This window comes from Accipiter gentilis, chromosome 22 (genome assembly GCF_929443795.1).
Source record: "Accipiter gentilis chromosome 22, bAccGen1.1, whole genome shotgun sequence".
NCBI classification, from domain to species: Eukaryota; Metazoa; Chordata; class Aves; order Accipitriformes; family Accipitridae; genus Astur; species Astur gentilis.
The window spans coordinates 14,499,296-14,515,600 of record NC_064901.1 but is presented as its reverse complement, the minus strand read 5'-3'; the positions used below and the strand labels follow the sequence as shown (position 1 = coordinate 14,515,600).

Genomic DNA, 16,305 nt, shown 5'->3' with positions numbered 1-16,305 from the left:
ATTTTAGGTGCCAAACCTGACTCCACGGGGACATAGTAATATATTTACTTAAAAGTCAGCTGCAGCAGAATCTTAGAGGACCCCACAAATACCTACTACTAAAACATTGTCTATGTCAAGGATGGAAAAAAGCCTTTATGGTTCAAAGTTAAGATTTAATATCATCAAGTTATTTAACTTTTGCCATGGAGGCTATCTAGCAGTAGAGTCAGAGATCTCCTAGTACTTTTGAAATCAATACTGTACTGTAGAAATCATAGTTTTCCAGGATACTGTAATTATTGTAATTTCTTGGGGACATGGTCTAATTCACAGTGGTTGGGTTTAACAGTCCTTAGAAAGGAAAAACTGTGGGTGGCTTGTGTGCTAGTTCAAGTTCAATGATTTTGCATAAACACAATTGACTCAGTTTTTAAAATGAATTGAATTACTTGTTTAGTCTTTATTGAAAATTGCTGTGTTCAAAAATGTAGTATCCTGTCTGTCGTGTTTAGTGAGATTAAAGACACAGGACATAACAGTCATCTGTGAAGAAAGACTTTGGAAGCAGTAAATCTGAAGCTCCCTTGCAGTTTTCCCATCTTTCTCCTTTTTTTTTTTTTTTTTTTTTTTTTTTTTGTGTGTGTGTGTGTGTGTGTGTTCAAATACTTGGAAAGCAGCAACTTTTTTCAGCCAGGCATGAATTCTCAATTATTGATTGCATTAACACCATATTTACTTTCTAGTTACTTTTTGGATGTTCACAATTATTTCATTAAACCTGTTGAAAGCTCAGTATCAGAAGGCTAACCATCAGTGGAGTATAGAGCTTATTGACTTTATGCTGTTGCCTCAAATTCAGACTGGGGAGAAATTAGCCAGAAGGCATAAACGCTTGTAAGACCATTCAGCAGTCCAGTCACTTCCTAGTGTTCCTGTGTCTGCACTATGTCACCACATTCCCAATTTAAACACCAGCACTTGTCGTTGATTATTTTTCTAGGAATACTGAGGACAATAATGGGATTGAAAGTAGCTGGCACTGGTTTAACTAGTTATCCATTTTCATGATGTATCCAACAATATGATTTCTACTTAGAAAGTGACAAAAACAGCACTCATGTTTGCCATCTCCTAATGACTCTCTTTAGCATCTGTTAGTTATAAAAGGAGAGATGTTTCTTTTACCTGCCAAACTCACAGATTCAGCCTGGGGTCAAAAAGTAATCTGAGTTTTCCTTCGCATAAGTCATGATTAATAAATGTCCTGCAGGTTCATCTACGCCCCACCAGCATCTGTGTATCCCTATTTTCTTTGATGGTTTTGGCACAGGGATTACCAACAGGAACTCAATCAACAATTCTGTTAATGATTCAAAAGGCAAATATATCAGCTCACTGTGTCTCATATGTATTGCCTCTGTAGGACTATCAGGTGCAAAATGTGATAAAAGTATTTTTGTAACAGATACAGCTTTGGCATATTCAGGAAACAGATCTGCTGAGTAGGAAAGAGCTATTTATATACTCAGGTTGCTTTTCGAAGTACTTTCAAAGTAGCTTTAGTCTATCTACATTTTACCTGCTCTAAGAACAAAAAGAAGTCTGTTGCCTTCATGTGCTATTAACCAAGCACCTTCCTCATCATAACTACATAAATCATTCCTCAAGTAAAAACACATTTGCAAATCACACATTGAGAATTAAAATCTTCGCTGTTGTACTGTCTACTATAGTATAGTAAAGAAGAACAAAGGGAATGAGGATAGCATTGAAGACTATTTTTTAATTAATTCACATTTACGTGTTCCAAAAAAAGCAAGATCCCTTTTTAATAAACATTAATACAAACGTAGAAGCTCTGAAGACAAGACTCTGGCTTGAAATTCTTACATATATTGTAGCAAGTCATACTTAAATTTAGCATACCTTTTCCCCCATAGATACACCTCCTGATGTAATGATCACATCAGCACGGCTGATACCCTCATTCAGTGCATTCAGTAAATCATCTGGGCTACAGAAAAGAACAGGCAAGCAGATTAGTGGCATGGAACTGTTATGAGTTGTAGTCTAAGTAAGTGTCTGTGTGCACACATACAGATGTATATACACATACGTATTTTAAGAAAGAGATACAGCTCTAGGATAATGTAAGATCTTTTCCTTCTTAAGACTCCACACTGCTCTATTCAGGTCAAGAACTGCAATCTTATTAAGTGAACACCACACCATTTGGCACCTTTCTGTCTAAGAGCTTTGCAACAGGAACAGTGGGATACTTTAGGCTGGGACTGAAGAACACTAATACAAGTGTCTAAAAATATGTAATTTGCACAGTAGGTAGCAATACAAATTATGATTTAGATTAACTGACAGGGCTATATAAAGGGACTTGACACATGAAAATTACTGGCCACCAAGCAGGCTGCAGTACTACCTGTCTAGCTTATTTGATGTGCGCAAAAATGGGGTTAAGGCTCCACTTCAAATGTCCGTCAGTGAAAAGCAGGAGTAAATCCTTTGTTTATCTTCTCCATTAGAGGGCTCTGCAGCAAAGCCAGCTGTACATCCACTTCATCTTGAAAAAACACAATTCACCCTGTTCAAGTGACTATTTACCTTCACGAGAAACCGTGTAAGGGCATCTGTGATGTTTCTCCATACAAAGAGTGTTACTGCGAAGGTGAAGGATAGAAGCTGAGAATATTTCAATTTTGGTATCTGAACTTCTTTCCTTTTTTTTCTTTTTAGATCTAAATGGGAAACTCTGAAGTGGGCATTAGCTATCTAACAGCCGTACTGATGCTAATACAGAGCTTCAAGGCATGCAACGGAGAAACTCGCTAAAACAACTTATACAAGACCAAAGGAATCCAAAAGAATTTCCAATATATTAAATCCATACTTTGCATTTAAGATTTGTGAACTGACCAGAAGCTGAGTGATTGCTATGACTGTATGTAATGTTCCTTCAACAGTATGTTTTTACTTTAATGATTCTGAAAGTTTTTCATGGGAGGCTGTTCCTTCTTAGAACGCAATTGAACGAATGGGCAATAATGCTAGTGACTGTATAGTGGACTTCACCTGGAATGCAGCACCTCAGTTAAATGTTGCACTACAATTACAAAATGCCATTATGGGTTATCAAGGCTTTGTAGGCTGCAAATGGCATGTGGGCTATCCTTTGGGAACTTCGGCTATATATCACCAAAAGATAGAACCACTGCAGTTATTTTGGTGTTTGAGCTAGAAACAGGAAAATTAGAAATACTGTGCAAGTCCTGGTTGACCTTTCAGAGGCTAACAGAAACTGTGTGTTACAAAATGCCTCCGAAAGAAAAATCCTTTCCTCTGAGCATCCTGTCTTTGCCAGTGGTTTAGTGAAATATAAACAGCGGTCAGCGTTACGTCGTGCTGTGTGCACTACAATTTATGTGACACAAGAACAACTGTGCTCCCTCACTGAGTAGATATTTCAAGTGCATGCAACCCTGCACACTCATCTCCTCACCAGAGAGCCCTCAAGTGTCCTCGACCCTGGTTACACCTTGCAGGCAGAAAGACTCAAGACCCTTTTTCCACCATGTACAGTGACTGTTGCAGCACCTTCTTTGGCATCCCAGTGTGGTTATCCTGCAAAACTTTTCTATTTGCGCTGCGTTACATCTACTCTTTAGGGTCATATTGCTTTGTAAGGGGTAGGCAACAAACTACAGCAGAAAGCAGGGCAGATTGCTGGTGCCATAGTAGACTGTAATCAATCAGATAGAATTATACACTACCATTTTTTTAAAGGGAAGAGTGGCTGCAGATATTTTGGCATGCCTCCAGGACTTTTGTTTAGGGTACTGAGTATCTTGGATACTCTAAAGGGCCTATAATGAATGGCTGAACTCTTTTTTTCTTTGGGAGAAAATATAAAACATATGGACTCAAGCAAAACCATCTCCTTCTTTGTTCTTTAGGAAACAGAGACATTTTCTCAGCTGCCCCTTCTGAAATCTCAGGATCATTTTATCCAAAAACCAGCACAAGTCTTCACTAGTTGTTGAAGGCAAGAGGAAAGAAGCAAGTCTGTTGTTGGCTACGGTCTGTGTCTTCTTCAGAACCAACTCTTTCATATTGATTGTCTAAGTAGTAATCTGTATGTAATAAGATATTGGTTAAGATTATTACAGAGTTTGTAATAGGAAAAGTCTCTCAAGATCTAAGTATTCCTTAATCCTTGCCAATGAGGGTGCAGATTTGAATGCAGCAAGGAATATGTATTCATTACACAGGTCAATATAGGCCTTCCTGAAGCTTGACGACAGACACTCATGCCACTACTACTAAGCTAAGACTGCTTTCAGTGTATTTTTCTCACTAGGTTGTGATGCAGCTGAGGACCTTATCTGGAGCTTGCTCCAGGCTGTTTCATTTTAGCTTGTTTAATTATTTAAAAGTTATTTATAGTAGCAAGACCACCTGTCTGGGGACATCCTAATTCTGGTTTATGAAGTGTGCTTGCTCTTGGTTGTGGTTTGAGAATAACGGAAGGAGTAGTAAAAAGCAAATGCGTCTATATTTAACTGTTAAATAGAATGGAAGTGCTCCTACTTACATACTGAACATATATATGTGTGTGTACATATATAAAATTACTTCACAAAGGAAAAAAAAACCCAACCCCAAAATAAACCCAAACTCAAACCAGGTGAGGACTCAATTCAGACCTTTGTTTATGAGGGTAGAATACCGCTGAAGTAGTTCATCATACAGATTTTTAATACATGTCATATAAAAAGGCAAAGATTACTGGACTCAGTGCATTTTTTCAACATTTCCAGCAGGATAACCTGTATAATATATCCCTTTCTTTACCATCTGTATAAGGCAAGACATTTAAAAATTCTACCACTAAAACTTTATCCAACCAATAGCACTGCATATCATCTTTAGATAGTTGCAAAATGCATTGAATTCTTCCAAAATGAAAGATGTGATAGAAATTTTATTGTAATAAACTGAATGATTATGCTAGTTTGGGATTTTATTCTGAAGAAAGGAGACATTTACAGAATTCCCTTCCTTGCCTTTGCAGAAGGCTTCTCTCTTTTTGCCATATTTGGCACATTTCTTTTTGTCACTCAGGTCTAACTTCTACCCTACTTGAGGCTGGTAGTTCCCTGACTGCAATTAACACAAGACACTCCTTAAAGGAGTCACCTGCTGTAATCTTCAATCAACACCGCAGCAAACATTTTCCTTGCCTTTAGTGTATTTAATGCAGACAGTTATCATTCAAATTGCATATTAACACATATTTGATATAATCAGATAACAAGATACTACTTTGCATTTCATTTGTTGTATAACAATGAACAGCTTCTCCTTCAGATTGAGATGGAAAGGGAATAAATAATTGAAGATGATTAACTTCTAAAAGAATAGACAAAACAGCTTTGGCATCTGAGCATAACAGGACAAGATTGTTCTAAAAGGCCTGTGACAAATCATGATGAAGCTGAAAAATAACCCTCACTGTCTGAGCAAGTACAAATCAGAAGCTATATTCTGAAGCCCTGGCCACTGCTAGGGGCAGGATACTGGATTAGCCAGACTAATGGTCTAATTTACTATGATAAATCCTTTAATATGTCTTGTGAAAGTGCTATTCTTGGATTTTTTTCCTTTATGGACAGAACTGTAACAGGTGCTCAAATATAACGGTGAATATCTTAATCAATGTAAAGTAGATTTTGATGGTAAGTCTCATTTCCAGATGGTAAAACTATTCTGTTTCATTTGGTGATTTTCAAAGTCAGAGCAACATTGTGCACAAGAAGGGAGTGTGCTTTTCTAACATGCTGCAATTGATTAAAAAAATTATACTCCCTGTATGTTTCAGGTCACATCCCAGCATCTGCTGCAAATACAACTAAGAAAATTTGTTCTATAAAGATTACATACAGTTCATGAAAGTATTCATATAGGTAAGTAAGCACAAATCCAAACTTTCTCTCAACAGTAGAAATCCCCATCTATAGCTGATTGTGTCTGCACAAATATTATGTGTATTACACATACATTTGCTTTGCATAACGAGTCCATGTACTTTTAAGTATATCTTTATATTCTCTGTTAATTTTGCCCGTCTGATAAACAGAGTATCTACTTTACCACCTCAATTTCCTGACCCTCTTTATTCTGTTTTATAGAACAGAATGAGCAGTACAATCTGGACATTAGTTGGAGGTTATCTGTTGTGCAGTGGCAGCAGCATGCGTAGAATCCAGTAAGCAGATGCATGACATTGCACTTGACATGCCACTTGATTTCATTAATTTGAAGAGAGGGCTTGCAGGATGGCAGTATACCAGAACAGGAACACCTTCTGGATTCATGAAAAATTCTGATTGTCAAAGCTAGTTTGTGGAAAACTGTTATGCAGCACTTGATTACTGAGCTGTCTTTGAACTGAAAAGATACACAGCAGCTTAAGAGCTTGAACAAGAAAATGATGCAAGCCTCATTAAAATAGACATGAGCCATGTAGAAGATTTTTTCCTTTATCTCTCTCAAAAGAAATAGCTACAGTACAGTCAAGACCAAAGAATTCTCTATGTTTTAAGTGCCATTTTGAAGTACCCTAAATTACGGTGTAATTTTCTCTTTCAAATAGAAATCGGTGTCTGTTAATTCACTTCTGTTGATCCTGTTGTTGTGCTTCACTGTCATTAATTATAAATCTGTCAGCCTTTTCTGTGATACAACCCTTAACACCAGCAGTATGATACATGCAATTAAACTGCTCAGTTTTATAATTCAATTTAGAAAACAAGTAACAACAAATGGTGATCTGCATCACCTATCACTCTGCAGTAAAATGAGTGATCCCTGTAAAATCAAACTGGAACATTTAGTTAGGACTGACTTATCAAGCCATTGTCACAGTACAAAATCCATAGTTCATTACTAATTTCCAGGACCATTTCCACCAAGTTCTTTGCCACAGTAGTCTCATTCATTCAAATAAACCTCATTACCTGACAGTCATTTCCAGTCCTTGTTGTTTATTGCCACATACAGCTATTACTGTTGGGTGACTAATAGAAACACTTGTGATTGTTGTACTCTTCTATGCATCAGCCCAGACTTTTACAAACCCAGGTCTTCTGGAAACCTGTACTTGCAAAATTTGTGCATGCAAACCATCACAGTTAGCACCTTCAATGCACGTGCTTTACAGATATACTAGACACAGATACAGAAAGATATACATGCACCATAATGCACCAGATGCATGCAGAAGTGTCTACTGTGAGTACAAAAGCAGAGCTAGGTAACCTTTCTTGCCTACTGTTTTACTTTATTTGAAAGCATCTCAAGTATTTCAGTTATATGCTGAAATAATTACCCCTTCAGACATGATTCCTCACAGATTCAGAGGAGCTACAGACTCCTGCACACATAGTGAAAACTGAAGTGTTAGTAGTGATCCTACACCAATCGCACTGAAGACCAAAGTAGACCAGCTGCTCCTCTGAACTACAGCAGCTGACTGTAAACTTCAAAAGGCTGTGTGCCATCTGTAGGGACCCAGAGTTTAGCACATTCTAGCCATGCCCACACAAACTGGGAACAGTGGTTTGTGCTAGTTTTGCGTCTTATGAGGTCTCTTTTCTGCTAAACAGATCTCCCAGAAGAAGAAAAGATTTAAGTAATGTACGAGGACCTGCTAAAAATTCCCCTTGTATGCAAAGAACCCAATCAAGCTTCTAGTTCTACATCAGAATAAAAAAGAAACACCTCCAAAACAACGAAGAATTTACTGAAGTAAAACTTACATGAAAAAAACAAGAGACTGTATTTATTGTACTAAGAGATCTCATCAAGCTCAATGACATTTCTGTTTGAGGAAAGATGGGATATGGGTTTGATCCTTTATGATTAACTCACATTTTTCTTCTTGTGCTCATTCAGTTGGTGTGACAGATTTCAAAATGAATAAATGAATGCAGCTAGGCATAAAGACAAAGTCTGTCACCCACTTCTCACCTCATGGCCAAGAGGAATATTTTGCATATCAGTAATTTGCAGGATGCAGAATAGTGAATAGATGCCATATTACGTTTAGCCAACTAAAACCCAACTTCTGTAGAATGTAATATTGAATGTAGTTCGATGAATGTATTTCAATGTATTTCAATGAATGTAATTCAACAAATGAATATTTCAATGTAACAGGAATTCTGTGTTTTGACTAGTATGGTTTTCTAAAGCAGAAGAAGATCCAATTTTGATGATGTATGTAGGAACATATGGGTACTCTTCTGAAACCATATTTGTTTCAAAATTCTCCAGTGTATTTCATCATGTTCTCATAATGTTTCTTCCTTCTACCTTCTGTGGTATTTCCCTGGATCACTTTGAACAGATGCAGTATGTTTTCCCTAGGATTATAGGCCAGCTTGTGAGGAAAGCTGGAATAATTACAGTAGCTTTTGGGTTGTTCAACATGACTATGTAAGTTTTGTCTACCCAATAGCAATGAACCTTATCCCAATACTTACCAGAAATCCATTAGTTTTTCCAAGAAGTTGGATGGGATTTCACTGGTAAAGATAATAGCTTCTATTTTATCTTCCTTCTTATGAAGGAAGTGAATCTGTATGGATTTCTCACTAGAAAGTTTTAAATTTTGGAGTGCAAACTACTCAACAGTTGTAGCTGGGTTGAAATAGTATGACTGAAGATTACACAACACAATACAACAATCAATGCCAAAGACATTGCTCATCAGTAAAGATGACAGTGCACTGGTGAGTATGAAGGGTAAATGCGGTTCTGCAGTTATTTCTTTCAGAGCACTCAAGAAATATGAGAATTGGCTTATACTGACATAACTGAAAGTAAAATATTATGATTGATTTAATTAGTGCCAGTTGCTTACAAACCAAATAGTGTTGCAAAATCTGACACATGGTGACATGGTATTGTTATCATGGAATTTCTTACCTTTTCATTTTGCTTTAGTTTCAATTTTAGGTAAGAGTAAATTTTAGATAAATTTTAAGTGAATTTTAAGTAAATTAATCTCCCTGTAAACTGGTGCAACTGCTATTGAACTACAGTATGGATGCCTCTGTGACAGGTAGCAATGTAGTCCCTAAAGGCAATGCCTCAAAGTGAAGGTTTTCTCTGTAAAGTTCCACCTTTTACAGAATTGTAACTTAGTCACTTGGAAAAATGTCTGTCTCCAGAAGAAAAATTACTTGGAAGCCACAGGTGAGAGACAATATAAGAAGGCCTTTTAAAATACCCTCTCATCAGCTATGTCTTAAAACATATAGCTGTTTTTTAGAAAATGGCAAATGAAATATGACATCAATTTTTGTTTACTAAAACTTAATACAAATTCTCCAAGAAGAGTAAACTACAGTTTATTAGAAATAAGAGAATGAACAGAAAGAGAAACTTATCCCGCCTGAGACCAGCAAGTCAATTTTTTGACGACTGCTAGTCAATGGAAGGAACTCGAACTTCATTTGTCTCTACAATACTGGACTATATTCCTTCAAGCACAAAGACGTTTTTAGTGTAAGAAAATGCCCATTACATTCTCTCCTGCCCTGGGAGCAGAAGCATTCTAATCGCTCATGCTTTGGGTAGCAAAGCTTTATTCTAGGGGCTATTTTTTATTGATGCTTGCTCCAGCACCGCTTAGAAGAGTCCAAAGGCTCATTTAATGTGTCCTCTTGATTGAGGCTGTTAGCAATGATATGTGAAACAGGCTTGTATGAGGTATTCAAAGTTGATCACCTGCTGGTAGATTCCAGCTTCTAGGCAATTTCTGATAAAGCAGACAGTCTATATTATGTACTTCACATTAATCTAAAATGTTTTAAAGACTGCAGGTTCTTGTAAGCTATTGCCATTAAATTTTTTTGGGTGTATAGAGTACAGTGTAAGATTCTAGTGGGTTGATCTCTTTAGTCAATTTAATGAGGAAAACCTAGATTTATGACAACGTGGCTTCAGCATGAACAGTCAATTGCTGAACATGAACAAGTCTTTTAAAGGCTAAGGATATGGCAGATTGATTCAGTAACGAGTACAGAAACTTGTTTTTCCAGTGTCCAAAGTGAACATTAAATTATAACGCAATCCTCCAACCTTTGGTTATAGAAATAGGCCTACTAACCACACTAAGGATCCTCACATGACTGTAGTTTTCAGGTACTAGCCTTTGATAGGTTTTTCATTACTTTTCTGCCTAGTTTTAATTCCTACAAGAATCTAACTATAGAAACTAATTTTTCTGTTTGTTAACAGAGAAAATGACGGGTGGTTTACTGTTGCTCTGTTATCACCCCTGCCCCTTTGGCCTGTCTATGATAGGAAGTTACTTCTATAAATTAATCTGTATTATTAAGCCATCCCTCTAAATAAGACCTATATAATTGTACATATATTTTGGAAAAAAAGCATAGTGGATAATTAAGAGATTTCATGAACATTCCAGTTAGCCTGCTTTAGAGATGATCAGCATGGTAATGGAAAAACAAGTATGCAGGTATGACTGAAGAGTCGTCACAGTGACTTCCCTAGAGTTGTACTCTGCTACTACATCAACCAGGTTTCTTCCTAATTTGCTCTATTTTTAAAAGGGAAAAGCCTTGATGGATAAAGATGGTTGCTGCGACTGACAAGTAATGTAAACATTCTTGCTATTAACAGAGTTTTAATTTTATCAACATTGTGGAGCCATGTATGTCTCCAGTGCACTGGTGCATAAGAACTTAATTGACAAGGCAGTGCTATTTAATGGACAGAATAAACCACCATTTGCTTCTATATGGCAACCATTAGTAGAATCCGTGCTCCAAGCTCTGCACTGACAGACATTTAGTCGAGCCTGCCTGTGAGCATGCATGTGCCTCAACGTCCCAAGTGTTTTAAAAACGGTGCTCACCAATCTGGTAGGCCTGTCTCCGCAGTGTTCTGGAAGCTCTGTGTCCCTTCTTCTTTAAAAACATCTGGCTTCCTGAGGGTAAAGGAAGCAGAAGGGGTATAATAAAGAGCCAGGGAAGGAGAGAGGCTCCTGGGGTGAAAGGGATGCTCTGTGCTCAGCTGTGCCTCCTTGGTGGCTCTGAATATTCAAAATCATCATGGGAAATGCTTCTTCTCTGCAAGGCCAGCCAAGGGGAGAGAAAGGGAGTGTACAGGAACACATTTCTGTTATAGTTTGGAAAGGCTTCTCACAAGGATGGAGAGTGGAGTTACGGAAGGATTTAGGCCCAAACTGGGCATGCCAACAATGCGTAGTTCATCCTTCCTTGCAGAGTCTATGGAGAAACTTCTTTACTCTTGACTTCCAGACAAAGCAAAATGAAGTGTTAAACAGCTTGACATTCTGGAATATATGGGATAATAATGGGAAAATATTTGGAGATGGGTCCCAATGAAACATTTTTACTCATACTTTCTAGCTTCTTATTTAGGAAATGGGTCTCAAGGCATATTAAATGTCACCTTCTTGACTACAAGGGGGAAAGGGCTGTATTTATCCTAATTTTATATCTCCATAGTCAATAAAGATGCCACTTCATTCATGAGAAGCTTATACCCAGCTACCCTGCTCTAAGAAGCAGGTTTAGAAAAAATGTCCAAAACTGAGAAAGTTACTGCTATCAGGACCTTATTTAAAACAATTTTTTGCTATGAATTCCTATTTTATGGAGACAGCATTTCCTTTTACATGCATTTCTTCCAAGTCAGTTTCACTGGGAAGAAATAATTTTTAGATAGCATCCTTTGTAAAAGAAATATGAAATAAGCTGAAATCTATGCTTTTATACTCTTAAATGTAGGACAGTTAAATGTAGAACGCAAAAAAATCTTCATTTGACATGAAGATTTAGAAATGTCTCTCTTAAAAAAAACTAAAATAAGATGTTCAAGATTGGAATGGACCAGGTCATGAATAGTCATTGCACAACTCTTGAGCTCTTTCTTCTTTTCAGCTGGCTGGACTGTTAACAACAACAAAATCAACCTGCCTCCGCAGTCCCAAGCCCAGGCTCAGTTTATCCTGCACATAGCAGCTGCACTCTGTCATTGCAAAGATCACTTCTGGGCACACACAGATCCTATCTGACTGAGGAATGATGAGAAGACTGGGCCAGTATGCCTGCACTATGTTTTACTGTTACTCATGCACATGGACACTACTAAAATGAAATCTAAAATCCCCTTTATCACCTTGTAAATCCATGCCTGGGTTTTCCTCCTAGGTCATCAGACAGAAAGGGTCTGTCAGATCAGATGTGCACTAATGTTGTTTGGAAGTCATGGAAAAACATTAAACTATTTAGGTTATAAGTTTAGCTGTCCATTTCCTTCTGACAGTTTTCCCAAGATAGCCATTTCCTAAAATGCCTTCAGTCCCTTATTTGTTCTTCTATCCATTGTCAGAGAATTTAGTCAGTCTCTGTTTCTTGAAATAGGGTCACTGTGTCAGAAGTGACATACAAAAGACTTTCAGATTTCTAAGTGATCCCAGCTTCTGGTTTACTCATCAACATTACGGACAGCAGTCTCAAAAATCAAGAACTTTTTCCTGCAAGGTACTAAACTCTAAGAGTACTCTCACTATCACAATGTTCTTCTCCAAGAAGGCAGACTGAAACTACAGATGTTTCTAAATGACACCATGAATTACACAGAGGCGAGGAAACCAAAAGCATCTTGTCAAAATTTCTAAAAAGTTTCAAATTCATTTAAGCATCGCATATTAAAATAGCCAAAGCTCTGACGTGCATTCTGTCTTTACAGATCACTGTTGCTGTGTTATTTCTGCTGGTACTGGTCTTCTGCCTTTGTGCTTCTACTACAAATTGTCCATTAGTATAACACGAAAATATTTAATTCTCTGAAGTAAGAGTTAAGAGATTATTTGAGACCAGGAGAAATAATACTGATAATTTTGTGTGATTTGGCACTCAATATAATCTAGGAACCTCCCTGAACTTGCTTCTGTTTGAACTGTAGATGACATTTAAATAAATATCCAATCTTGCTTTGAAATGAGTATCTATCAAAGCATTTGATATAGTTTCCTAATAACTAATTACTTTCACTATTAAAATACGCTTTATTTACAGTCTTAATTAGTCTAACTTTAATATCTAGCCATTGCTGCTGAAACAGAAACTTTATTCAAAGTTTATTCTCCATGTGGCTCAGTATTATTGGAATGTAATCAAGTCATCTTGTAAGTATATCTGTTGAACTGAACTGCCTGCGTTCTGATACTGTTGGAGTATATGGTCCGTCTTTCAATCACTTAAAAATTTTAATGATTCTCCTCTGAATTATATACAATTCCTGTTGTGTTCTTGTCCTGGGAATACAAAGGTAAGGTCAAAAATAACCTTCTAATTCTACAGGAGACGTAGCTCTTTATACATATGCTAGAACTTGTATTTAGCAGATTACTCACTACAATACTCAAAGGTTCTCCTAAATCTTTACTTCTCAAGATATAATCCTCCATCCTGTAAATTTTACCTACATTCTTTAGTCCTATATATATCAATTCATACTTGGTTGTGTTAATAATATACTAATAACCAGTTTTCTAAGTGATTCATATTGCTGACACAGTGACCTATGTTCAACATTCAACACTTCTTTGATCTTTCTGTATCTACTGCCTTTATTAGTTTTAATTATTCATTTCTTCTAGGGTGTTAATAGTAAAATTTCAATCCTCAAAAATTTCTTAGTGACTTGGGAACCCAAATTCCTATATATGATCTAGATACTAAGGAGGTTGAAAGTAATTTAAGTGAATGATATTTTGGCTCCTAGAGGCTGAAGTTCTCTTGTAAAAATAACTTATGTCTCCAAGTATTTTTAAAAATATTTATATATGCCTCAAAAATAGACTACAGTAGTGTTTATTTCACTCCAACAAATACAGTTACAGATTCCCTCTATTTTCAAATATGGGAGGATTTTCATAGTATTCTGTCCTCTTTATTATTTGCTGTTTAGTGTCACGTTCTACTACTGGGTTGTGATTCTATAAATGCTAATTCAGGAAGAAGTCCATGCCTGTGCAGAGAACAATTATGAGAATGACACACTGTGCATTACCTTTGCACCTGTCACCTCTACAGCATGAAATTTTATTACCTGTCACAGTATGTAGTTTTGTACTGGTACAGAAGAACCCCTGGGACTTGTACTGCCCTGTTTCACAAGTTCTTTTTTCCACCTCTGTTTTGGCTCACATGTTGCTTTGTGTTTTCTGAATGTGCACTAGATGAGATGACTTGTCACATATGACAACTTATCTGAAGTTTGCCGTAATGATTATCAAGAGTTGTGACAGATATTAAACATTTTGGCTTGAAAAGGAGAATATTTTTCTTGACAGAGCACAATGGAAGAGAGGATGTCCATATCTTAATCACCTTCAAATCGTTACCCAGTGTCCCTGGATTCATTAGGCTATGATCACACTTTATAACACCATCATTCTTTGAGCAGATCTAGAACTGAAGTCACTTTAGCAAAAACTAATATTGTGACATTTGATTTAAGGCCTTTTCTCTAACAAGCCTTTTCTTGCAGTCATTTATTAAATGATACTACTACTGCTACTACTACTACTACTAATTCTGTTCACAGTATATTTGATTGTACCCAAGTTGGACATTAAACTGGTGCAGGGAGAGGCTAGGATTCTGTGGCTGAATTCTGCCTGTAACTCATATTCTAACTCATATGATGATGTCTGTCAAGCTGATACTGCATGAGAAATTTTAGAGTTGCAACAGTTTCCCGCTCTTCTCCTCCACTGCAGATGTTCTATCTGAATTATAATACTGGCAATTACATGCAACCCACACAAGTACAAAAGATTTAAACCTCTTTTTGGATGGCAAACATAAAATTTAAGCAGACTAAAGCCTTGAATGAAATCTTAGTATCCCTTCCAAAATATGAAGGGACTCTTTCAAAGCCTTTATTTTAGGGATATCATACAGTAATGCTGTCACAATAACAACGGTGATTTTTAATGGGTTTACCTGTCACTTAGACGCTATATGTCAGTATGTCATAAAAAAGAGGTATATAAATGAGAAACTGATCAATTCTAACGTAGAAAAGTTCTCATATACTGCTGATTTTATAGCTGTTCTGATAAATTTTTAAAGCAACTGAGCAGATAATATGAATTTCCTAAATTTTTCTCATACAGAGACAGAGATTCTTTCTTTCTCCATTGTGAAATCACAGGCTCAAAAAATGAAAATGCAGCTGGAAGCAGCTAATGTTATACATGTCTCTCAGAAAAATGATAAGGGAATTAGAAGATAGGTAAAAGAATGCAGAGAAGGGGAAAATGTACTCATGTAAACAAAGGTAAAAATGGAGGAAATTGAAATCATTACATGTAATCAAAATTCTTTAGCAAGTTTAATATGAGAGTCTCTCATAGAAGGAAAACTGTCAAAATGGAAGATGGCTTTCTAAAACAGAGGCCCACGCTACAGCAGATTTTGCTAGGGCTAAACTTTACAGCCTTAAATAAACAGTGGTTACAAAGAACACCACAAATGAAATCATCAGACACAAAACTATCCTGATAATTAAGTTAATAGAGTTCTACAGATCAGATCAGAGATGTAACTCTTGTTTTTATCAATGGTTTCCAAAGAACCAAATAATTTCATACATTATAAGCAAATGAAATGAAATTAGAAGCCTTTGTCTTGTTATGTGAGACAACACTCAAAAGTACATGGGATTACCAGTTTTAACTGGCCAGTTGTTTTTGCAGTTTTTTAGCAAGTGATTCTGTGATTCAGACAAAGATGTAAGACACAACAGTAAGAACGACAACAGAAGGGTTCTTCCTTTTTTTTAGTTTTGCATTTGTTTCTTGTCTTTAGAGTAGTTCTGGAAATGCAGTATCTTTCATTTCTACCCAGAGAGATGTGCTTTTCAAACAGCTTGATTTTTACATGATAAGAACACAAATAGAGAAAATCTTGGCTTCTAGCCATCCATAACTTCAGCTATATTGCATTTTCCATCTTTGTTCTCTTCTCCTATTGCTTGCTTCCAGGATTTTAACTGTAGATTTTATCTATGTGTTTTGGACTTGCTGTTTTTCATTTTGAATATTGAGTCCTATATACAATTTAAGAGAAGGGAAACAAACAATGACAGTCTCAGAAATTCTTAAAATGCTCCAAAAAGAAATAAAATATTGGTTTCAATTGAGAATTCAAATATAGGCTAAATGCGACTTGAATGGCC

At 36.5% G+C, this 16,305-nt stretch overlaps 1 protein-coding gene across 8 annotated transcripts in view; it reads right to left on the bottom strand.

Annotated features, from left to right (window-relative positions):
• Positions 1-16,305, bottom strand: part of GPHN (gephyrin) — a 315,443-nt gene that overhangs the window by 8,654 nt on the left and 290,484 nt on the right. For 5 of the 8 annotated variants that reach the window (XM_049825453.1, XM_049825455.1, XM_049825458.1 and 2 more), the window contains one exon: positions 1,909-1,996. In XM_049825453.1, the coding sequence (XP_049681410.1) occupies positions 1,909-1,996 (88 nt within the window). Of the gene's footprint in view, positions 1-1,908; positions 1,997-10,942; positions 11,015-16,305 lie in introns of all 8 variants that reach the window. The other 3 variants (XM_049825450.1, XM_049825452.1, XM_049825454.1) reach the window with 1 other exon arrangement.